The sequence below is a fragment of the Stegastes partitus genome, unplaced genomic scaffold (genome assembly GCF_000690725.1).
Source record: "Stegastes partitus isolate 25-593 unplaced genomic scaffold, Stegastes_partitus-1.0.2 Scaffold787, whole genome shotgun sequence".
In the NCBI taxonomy this organism is placed as follows: Eukaryota; Metazoa; Chordata; class Actinopteri; family Pomacentridae; genus Stegastes; species Stegastes partitus.
The window spans coordinates 96,255-106,485 of record NW_007578518.1 but is presented as its reverse complement, the minus strand read 5'-3'; the positions used below and the strand labels follow the sequence as shown (position 1 = coordinate 106,485).

General features: G+C 39.9%; 1 protein-coding gene across 2 annotated transcripts in view; it reads right to left on the bottom strand.

Annotated features, from left to right (window-relative positions):
• Positions 1-1,609: 1,609 nt before the first annotated feature.
• The window catches only part of LOC103364858 (laminin subunit alpha-3), a 57,073-nt gene continuing 48,451 nt past the window's right edge, over positions 1,610-10,231 (bottom strand). The window contains exons 66-77 of one of the 2 annotated variants that reach the window (XM_008292133.1): positions 10,000-10,140; positions 9,778-9,908; positions 9,404-9,538; positions 9,146-9,266; positions 6,537-6,670; positions 6,226-6,406; positions 5,940-6,098; positions 5,699-5,864; positions 5,199-5,353; positions 4,355-4,448; positions 3,799-3,918; positions 1,610-2,801 (exon numbers count right to left, since the gene is read on the bottom strand). In XM_008292133.1, coding sequence (XP_008290355.1) covers positions 2,659-2,801; positions 3,799-3,918; positions 4,355-4,448; positions 5,199-5,353; positions 5,699-5,864; positions 5,940-6,098; positions 6,226-6,406; positions 6,537-6,670; positions 9,146-9,266; positions 9,404-9,538; positions 9,778-9,908; positions 10,000-10,140 — 1,680 coding nt within the window. In that variant the 3' untranslated portion in view covers positions 1,610-2,658. Of the gene's footprint in view, positions 2,802-3,798; positions 3,919-4,354; positions 4,449-5,198; positions 5,354-5,698; positions 5,865-5,939; positions 6,099-6,225; positions 6,407-6,536; positions 6,671-8,553; positions 8,806-9,145; positions 9,267-9,403; positions 9,539-9,777; positions 9,909-9,999; positions 10,141-10,231 lie in introns of those variants that run through there. The other variant, XM_008292132.1, reaches the window with a different exon arrangement.

Below are 10,231 nucleotides of genomic sequence, written 5' to 3'. Positions count from 1 at the left end.
GGGGGTGACTTGTAGTGTTGAGGTACGGTGGTTGGAGCATCCTTTTTTCCCCCTTCCCTAAAGCTGCTCGGGAGCACATCCGTGGCTGTGGGGGGGGTTGCCAGTTTTCTGGTTGCCTTTTTCAAGCCAGCGGGCTATTAGTGCATAAAAACCCACCGCCATGCCTCATGAAGACTAGGGTGAGTTATTTAGTTAGTTCTGGTGACTAAGCAATTAAATAGAAGGGAACCTTCCTTTGGTGTGGCTGTTTAGGCCTTGGTGCACGCTGTTAAGCCTCAACACATTACTTCATCTTGCTGTCTTTTGTGTGGATGTTAAGTTAAGGCGTGGATGACTTTGTAAAAGCGTTTGTAGAGGCACCATGTGAGAATATTATAGATGGGTGTACAAAGGATCAACTACTAAAAATTGCTGATTACTATAAGGTTGATGTTGGTGATAAAAAAAACTATTAAGACCATAAGGGCAAGCTTAAAATTTCATTTATTGAAAATGAATGTGTTGGACACAGAAAAAGTTGTTCCTGTCTCTGAGGGTGTTGAGGACTTTTCTCCACCATCAATGACTCCTGATGTCGGTTTAACTTTTGAGCAACAAAAAGAATTACTTTTGTTGCGGATGAAATTAGAGATGGAGAAAGAACTTGCGGTGGAAAAAATGAGGCATGGTATTGAGTTAGAAAAAGCACTGTCAATTGAGAAGATAAGACAAGAAGCTGAAAGTGCGAAGCTTGATCTGGAAAAGCAGAAACTGTCTCTGATTAGAGAGGGAGAAGTTGCAGCTGGTGTCTTACTTGCTGATGGTCTCTCTGGTCCCAGCTGCTCCATGGAAAGGGTGGATGTTTGGAGGGAACTGAGATTGGTTCCTCAATTTAATGAAAAAGACCCTGAAACTTTTTTTGTCCTCTTTGAGCGCCTAGCTGAGACGCGTGGTTGGTCTGACTCCACTTGCATGATATTGTTGCAGTGTGTGTTAACTGGAAGGGCCCAGGAAGCGTATTCCTCTTTAACACAGGGTGATTTAACATATGAGGTAGTGAAATGTGCTGTTCTCAAAGCGTATGAGCTTGTCCCTGAAGCTTATCGTCANGCCATGCTCCTGTGTTTGTCTCTTTTTGTTTGTTTCATGCTGACAACATGCACCACACATCAAACACTGCACTCATACACCCTCACACACCACTGACGCTCACAATCACACCCCACGATTCTACTTCGTTTCAATAAATACCCTTATGTTACAGCTGAATCTACCTGTGTGTTTCCTCCTTTGTTGCGGCCTAAGAGCCAGTCGTAACACCTTTTCCAAATGTACCATATTTTACCACACTAAATATAATTCAAAATCTTCTCTGTACATAGGAAGAAACCTTTATTTCTCACAAATACACTGCGTCAACCATTGAGGCACCACTGCCCCATATATTCCTAAATCCCTTATATAATTAACCAATATTAAACATGAGACCTATTTTCTTTTTTTAAATTGCAATTACATTTGTCTATTACAGTCAAAAGTATACAAGCATTATGGTGCTGAATACAGTTAACAGGGGCAGTTAAATTAAAAAGTAAAAATGTGAGCGTTACCTTGATCACAAATCAAATGATCTACTTATGACACTGACAAGTATTTATTGAGGGCATTAATCAAACAGGTTACACAAAGGTTTACAAATACGTGGTCACAAGACAGGAATGCATGTATGAATGTGTCCAATTACAATGTTTTTTTCCCCCCTAATCAATATATATTATCATATCAATTTTGACATAAATGTACAAAGCAGGAAAGTAAACATTTGCTGGTGAAACTGGGTTCTTCAAATACATGTTGTTGTTGGTTGTATTATTTTGAATTTTAGAGTAAATGGTCCCAAACATGACTGACCAGAACTGTGAGACTTGTTCTTACAGCATCTATTTATGGAGTTATTAAACTAATAGACACAAAATTCAGTACATACTGTTTTCTGGTGAAACTAGCATCCTCATCCACATGCAAAAGGAATGCAAAATGGAAAATTAACTCAGAACAGGACACAGTAACACAATATGGGAAAAGAGCATGTGTGAGGAGTCCGTGTCACTTAATGGTGTTAAATATGTGGATCTGAATATAGAATCGCTCGGCAACCCCTGACATGTCACTGAATCGAGCACCGCGGGTGTAAACGCAATTTCTCTAGCATCAACTTTTGAGTCCAACATCAAATAAACAACAACACAGAATTAATAGTTTTGATCTCAAATACAAGCACCATCACAAATGGCATTATTCGTATTCTTAAAGTGCTGGGTTGCCCACAACGCAGCCCCAACCAATCACAAGCACACTCCGTAGCATCTGATTGTCGACAGAGAATCAATGGACCAACACATCAGACCGTAGGACAGTTGGTGGAATATGCATTCATGAGTTGGTGACGTAACACATGATTTTATGACAAAATAAATACAGAAATGTTGAAAAGAGCAGCAAACATTAAGCTGCTACCTTCACACTCGTTCACACACACACACACACACTGAAACACACTCCTCAAAACACTCCCATTCTTACACACAAACACATTCTCTGTCTTAGTAACAGATTGCACATAGTTTGCGGCGGACGTGGTCCCAAGGTTTGTTTGCTGATGAGACGCTTTTTTTTTGTTCAGCCCGGACACTCTTTGAGGTTGACTGGACCGAACACGCCTGACGACCTGTCAAAGGTCACCGGCTCACCGTTGATCTTCATGTCCTGGATGCATCCCACGAAGGCCGACGTGACGGGAAGCGTCTGCTGCATTAACGTCTCTGCAGCAGAAAAGTGCAGTTGGTGGACTGGTGAGTGATCACGTTTGATTGTATCCAGCTGAAGTTTTTTTTTTATTTTTCCACTTATTTGCTACTAATTATACACTGTTGCCCATAAAGTTGGAATATGTTTTGTTTTCAGACACATTCCTCTTTTTATTCCTATTTATTTATTCCTATTCCTACACATATCGGTAATCGCTTTTACTCAGGTGAAACGAATTCTGACTTTTTATCCGACCAAAGAGTGTGACGTCCTGCCCATTGACACCATCAACAAGCTGGTGGACAGAATGCCAGCATGTCTTAACGCACTAGTGTCTGGGGTGGCCAGAGTCAATATTAGTGACATTTGAAAGAGTAATATTGGACATTCTAGTGCATGAAATCCCCTCAAATATGTGTTTCCTGTTATATGACCAAGGTTGAAAAATGTAAACCCTTAATCCTGTTGTTCAATATCCCCAATTTAGTCTAAACCTGAATACACAGTTAAAAAAGTTAATTGTGCTTTAATTTTTTTTACTGTAATATGGATTGTATGTATGCAAGACATACACTTCATCTATCCAGAATAAATCGCGTCGTCACAATCATTTCATGAGAAGAGGTTAAAAAATACATATATTTTATTCCAACTTTAAGGGCAACAGAGTATTTGAACAAACCAAAACATACCGGGATTCCTTCTAATTTCTCCCAAAGCTTATTGTTTAAACAAACCCCAAAGAAATCATGTATTGCTAACTTAAAATCATTTTATTACATTTACAGTGTGTAATTATGTGTAATCCATATTTACAGGTCGTTGCATTGCTGTGATTTTTGTGATTGTAAAAACACCACAGTGTCCTGACATGTCTTCTGTTTTTTTGGACTATACAGTTACAGCTGCAATGTGACTTGTTCCTCATATTATTATGATATAGTATAATATAGCATATACTAAAAGAAGATAATTTTATCATTACATTGTCATTACCTGACAGATACTCACCAGGAATGCCACCCACATACAGTGGGTCTTTGGTCAAAGTGGTCGTGGAAGTCGGTGGTCCAATCTTGTAGGTGTCCATTGTGTCCACATACAGTTGTATAACATTTTTCCTTTTGATTACTAGAAGACACACAGACAGATTTACGTCAGTGCATGTCAAGTATATATCAGGTGCTAAGGTACTTTTTCTCATGAAAATAATCTCATCCTGGCTTACATGTAGCACTACGTGGCTGTTTTCTCTGTAATGTGTGGATCTATAAGAACCCCCCTCTGCTATCCACTCACCCGTCCACCCCTCTGTGCAGTCTGAGCACTCCAGCTCACCTGCAGCTCTGCTCAAACGCTGTAAAACTACACAATATGTAGCAATATGTTGTAGTACTGGACTAATTCAGCCGTACATATGAACCACACCATAAACCGGACACTGAGCCCGTTGGTTCCTTAAGTTTGTTATGTGCTCAGCCATGGCGTCGATTGCTTATTTCGCTCATTGTGTGACCGTTTGGGCACATTTGGGTCGTGAATGACAGTTAAAGTTATTTCCTTTTACCTGAGATTTTATGGAATATTCCATCACACAGAGAAGTTTTTGGCTTCACCGACACCATGAATTCTCCTTTTCCGTTGTTCACCTGCGCCACCACCTGAAAATGAGTCCAAACACAGTGCTTTTAATCACATTGCAAATAAAGTTGCTTGTCAGTTTAGGTTGAGTATGAATTTAGAGTCTTCGTGTGCAACTTTGATGTATTCTTCAAACAAAGTCTGAAGAGTAGATCTGTTGAGTTGCTCTACAGTCGTATTCATCCCCTTCCATTAAAGAAAAGGCAAAATTCACAACAGTCACTCAAATAACTAGAAACTGAAAAAAGTAATAATAAATAAAAATTTGCAAAATTGTAATTTAGTGAAATAAGACATTGCTTTAAATTGTGGTTGAAAAGAATAATTAAAAAAAAAAAAAAAAACTTAGAGCACTTTGCTGATGAGCAGTGAAATCAGAATACCTGTCAACAGGTGCAGAATTCTGACTGTTACAGAAAACACTTGATGGCAGTGATTGGTTCAAAGAGTTGTTCACTTAAATATTAGTTCACGGGTCCCATCATGCTTGTCTTTCTGTTGAACCACAATTCAAGAGCAATGTCATGATTTTAATTAAATTTTCTTTATTATTACTTTTGTCAATTTCAGTGATTTTTTTCCCCCCTTCTTTAATGGGAGGGTATGAATACATTTGAGGACCACTGTATGTTTGTTACATAGAAGCGAAGACAAATATGCCACCACTAAGCCTTTTGTGCAAAAACAGACACCAAGAGATGCTTTTTATTTAATACGAATTCCCCCTGAGGTTAAAGGCACTCATACAGCCAACAGACACGTGGTCTCACCTCTCCTTGGAGCATATAGACACTGAGATAGTGGCCCATCGCTGGTCCATAATGAGTCCTGCTGGAATCACCGACATGAAGCAGGAGTCCAGACGGACTCCGTGGACGAATATTAAACAGCAGCTCAAAGGTGGAGCCCACAACAAAGGAGTCATCTGAAATACAGAAAATAGATGGTTGTCATCGCTGCCTTGGAAAGAAAAGATAATTCAGACTGTAAAAAAGAAAAAAGCAAGAACAATGAGTGGACTGCCATGAAATGATCAGTAAGACTTCTTTTTATGGTAGTTTCTTACGAAACCTATAAAAGTATAATATATAACCAATTTTATAAAAAGGAAATTTTCTACTAATTATAGACGAAAGAAAGACAGTAAAATCCATTTCTAGGCCAACCTAGGGAGAGTTTTGTTCATGCATTTCCTGTTTGATCCTCATCATTATGTCCACTAGGAATTAGCAGTGTGTGATATAATGAGATCATTATCAGATGTACTCACTGATAATGACATGAGCTCCATTCCCTGAGAAATAAGCCCCTCTCTGTGTCTGGCCCTCAAAGCAGGGGCCGGCGCCGTGGTTCGTGGTCGGGTTTGACATCGGTGCTCCATTCATTTTAAAGCCACGCACACAGCCGGACACGCTTTGCTTCGGAAGGGCCTTCGACTTATAAACAAAACAATAAATTATGTTTTATTGTATTATATTTCGTTGTGTTTGCATGTTTGTCTGTTTTTTTACCTTCAGCTCCTTGTGCAGGGATTCTGGAGCACTGCCCAGGTACACAGGTGACACAAACTGCTGCATAGACGTCAGCTCAGTGTTTGTCAGCTGGCCATCCTGGGCTCTGATCCCATCTACAACCAGCCGGAATTTCTTCTTCTCCAAACTGAAAATGACCTGCAGACAGTATGTTCGGCACATAAACAGTGTTGAGCTTCTTTCTGCAATGTGGACTCCGGTGGTAAAAGTCATCAGCATTGTTTATAACCTTGTGTTAAATATAATTATGTCACATTCCACTGACCGAGTGCCACTTTCCGTCGTTGTACTTCTCTCGGTTGAAGATCTCCTTCTGTTTGCCTACAGACAGTCTGATTCGGCCCTTGGACATGTACAAAGCGAGGTGAGACCGCCCTCCTCTGGTTGTAGCAAAGAACAGCAGACCTTCAGGAGACCGAGTCCTCACGTCGAGAGAGAAGTGGGGTCTGTGGAGGATAGAGGAAGACATCATTCTGTGTTGATATGACTGCAGCACTGCTCTTGATGCTGTGCACTCAGCCACGCTCGCTGTGCATTGTTTTAATGCATGTTTGTTGAGTCGGTCCGGTTCCTCACCTGGGCTGCAGGACCTGTAGAGGCAGGCTGTAGGTCAGGCTGCTAACAGGCCCCCCCATGCGGTAGGCGTTTGGAACCAGGGCCGGCAACGCACACGCTGATATGGTCTCATTTATCACAGGCGTCACCTCATCCTAAAGCAGCACAAAGACAAGAAACCCTCAGCACACGTTGGCCTTTGAGTGATTGCTAGCTCGCAGATCTTTGGTAAAACCCTGAATCGGTTCCACTCTGTAAATAAATGCGATGGTACAACATTGTAAAAATCATAACTATTGGGTATTCTTTCTCACATCAGGGCCACTCATGACAGCAGAACAACCCACAGTTGTAGATACTGGGATGCACACAACATGGGATGAAAGAATGTGGGTCTTCAGAGAGCATTTACTTTCATTATTGATTGTTTTTTTCTAATCAATTAATCTTTTTGGTGGTAAATGCCAAAAATCTGTGAAAAATGTCAAATCCAGACTCTCAAATCCTAAATCAGCTCATTTAAACTGTTTGTTTTGTTCATTTAAAAGGTCCTAATTCCAAATAGGTTTAGTTTACGATCATGGAAGGTTAGGAAAAGCTGCCCACTTGAACTTTTTCCAAACCTACATTATTGTAATATCAGATTAAAATTCATCTGGATGAGTCATCTGTTCTCACAGGGCGGCAAATTCATTTTGTGTCACGGAAACTCTGAATGAATGCGTCCAACTTATTTCAGGCATTCTTGCACATTTTCGCTAAGACGCAGAGCATCAATGCAATAGAATGAAAATAACTTTACACCAGCTTTTGTCACTCATGCACTCTGCTATTGGTGAGAAATAGTGGGTCATGACTGTAAACACAGAAGTGAAAATAAAAAAATACTTTATTTTGGTTTTACAGTTACAGCTCGAGTTTGCTCACAGTCGTGTTTGATTTCGCTTTTGCTCAGTTCAGCATGCAAGACAGCAGAAGCTTGCTATTGATTTCAGTTTCGCATTAGTGAGGTTTATTTGCAATAAAGTCGCAGAGATCGTAGGAATATAAACAGACCAACGTACATTTCTGAAATTGCTCTGCGGGTCTTGATATGATAAAAATATAAATAATGTATGAAGCTCAGTTGCGCACTGCAAGATCATCATACAGACTGTGATATTTATTCCTTCACTATGAGAAGCTCACGGATAATGACTGAATTTCAGAGCACGGTTTCGTCTATATTTTGGCTTTCTGTTACCCCATTATGTATTTCCATTAAGCTCAGCCTGTAGTGTCAACTTGTTATTGTGTTTCTGTGAATCCAGCGGCTGAGAATTCAACCAATCTACTGCATGCCAAAGGTTGTTGGAGAATAAATGGTTATAAAACTAAATAAATTAACGGGGGAGAAAAAAAATCCTAATAAATATTTTATAGTGGTGACGAGCAAACAAGGGACACCGTGATGAGAAGAAACTTTGCTGTGTTCATGCTTTTCATGACAGATTAGAATGTCAGATGCATTAAGTTCAATACATTTCACCGTGAGGCCGAGCCTGGAGGAGAAATACTCTCATTTCATCTCAGGATGTGCTTCTATGCTCCTCAGTGGTTACATGATTTATTGTAATGTAGATTAGTGTTTAGTTTTTATCTGCTCAGGCCAAAATTACATGCAAAATTCTACAGGACAACAATAGGATTAGTCACAAGGGTTTGTGTTTTCATTTAAGTTTGAACTATATCACTTGGAGGTGGTTTTATGTCCTTAAACATCAAATATAAAAGCATGCTCTCGTCACAGTCACTTGAATTTCATCAGCTAAACGGGATAACGGCCCAGAAAATCTTAAGAGACTCAGGTTCAGATATTACTGCGTTAATTGAATATTGAAAAATAACTGGAACTTTATACTCAGTGAAGTGGCCTTTTCCATAATTTAATAATCAGGGATCATCGTGTACGAATGCAACAAGTGTGACGTGTCAGTGGGTTAGAGGAAAGTGCTTGTGAATGACTGTTAGAGATGGAAGAAAGAGAAGAGACATGGAGTAATTTGGTAAGTTGTTATTCACAAGTTATTAGGCTTAAATAGAATAGACAAATCTGATGAAATACAATACATTCTTATAAGTTGTGTGGTTACTGAAGCATTCATGCAAGTTTGTTTTTTTTTTTTTTTTTTATTGAATTACACTTCAAATAAATGAGCTGGCGCAACAGAACATCGCTGCGCACACTGGCACTTTTTCAAGTCAATATAAGATTCTTGTCGGCATCAGCAGGACTCCTTCTTCTTCATCTCTGGAAATGAGGTAGCAAGATATCATGTAAGCAATGTCAACAAACGTTATGAAAGAGAAAGACTGGTGCGACTTACTTCTAGTGAGAGAAATCAATCATTCTTCATCAAGTCACATGTTAGTTTGGACAGTTTAATGATAAAACAATATGCTATGCTGGGAATCTAACAACATGTCTGCCTTTAAGAAATGTTCGTTTACTTTGGGAAAACATGAATATTTTATCCAAAAGCAAGGTTTTTTTTTTTTTACTTGTTTAGGAAAACAGTAATAAGACAACTTCCTTACTTTCCTCCAAATAAGGATCACAATATGTGCGTGCATGTAAAACAAACCCTCACCTTCTTTGAGATGCGGTCCAGCATCAGCTGAGCGGGACTGTCACTAGTACACACGTCCAACAGAACGTCTCCAGAAGCCTGGAAGGAGCTGAAGTCCTCAGCCTTGTACAGATTGCTCGGCCTGCAAACAGAACAAACGACAGATAAAACAAAGAGCACGCAAGCAATCAGTGACTTCCAGAATAAAAGCTGCACATTACACGAGTCTTTAAGGATATCCATGATGCAGATATGCAATGCAAAGTGAGGAAATATTACCGTCTTGTGTAGAGGTTGGAAACGCAGCCTTTGAACTTGTCATTTCCCAGGAAGACGGAGCCGCCTGTGTCAGGTATAGATGTGCTGCCACTCTGCGTCTGACCTCTATCTTCATCATCAACGAGCACCTCAATCCTGGAAAAATCATCACAGGATTTAATCATTATTTATATATATTCAACAATGTCCCTGAGGTACCCTACCAACGGGATCAATAAAGTTCTATCTAATCTAATCTATTGAATTTGTCTGGTGTTTGAATTAAACTACAGGATGCCATCGTTGGAGCTGTATTGTGGACTGTGGCTGTATCGGTGTCATAATACATTACATTAATTGAACTAATGAATGTGAAATCATCGCCTCCTTCATACCTTCCAGCTCTTCTGGTTACAGTCAAGTAATGCCACTGGCCGTCGTGGTATTGTTTGCTAGATTTCCACATGTTGTTGTTGAAATAGAGAACCACATGTCCGTTTTCCAATGCAATATTGATGCCATTGGCCTGTAAAATAAAATTTTAAAAAAAGGAGGGGGTGTTAAAATCTGACTTAGTTGTTGTCGCACAAATCTGATCTTAAATGTCACAAACTCACCTGTTGCTTGTCCTGCAAAATAAGACCCTGATTATCCGTGCTCTTGAATCCCAGGGAGACAGTGACGTCATTGTTCAGACTGAAGCCTGGCAGGTTGGCTGACAGCGAGCTCCCCAGGCTGAACTCTGCTTTCCGTGAAGCCTACAAAAACACGGGCATGACATTAGTTCATTAGCTGTAAACCCAACTGGGTGTTTCATGTGAGTGTTGGCCACTGGTTTTGGATCGCTGA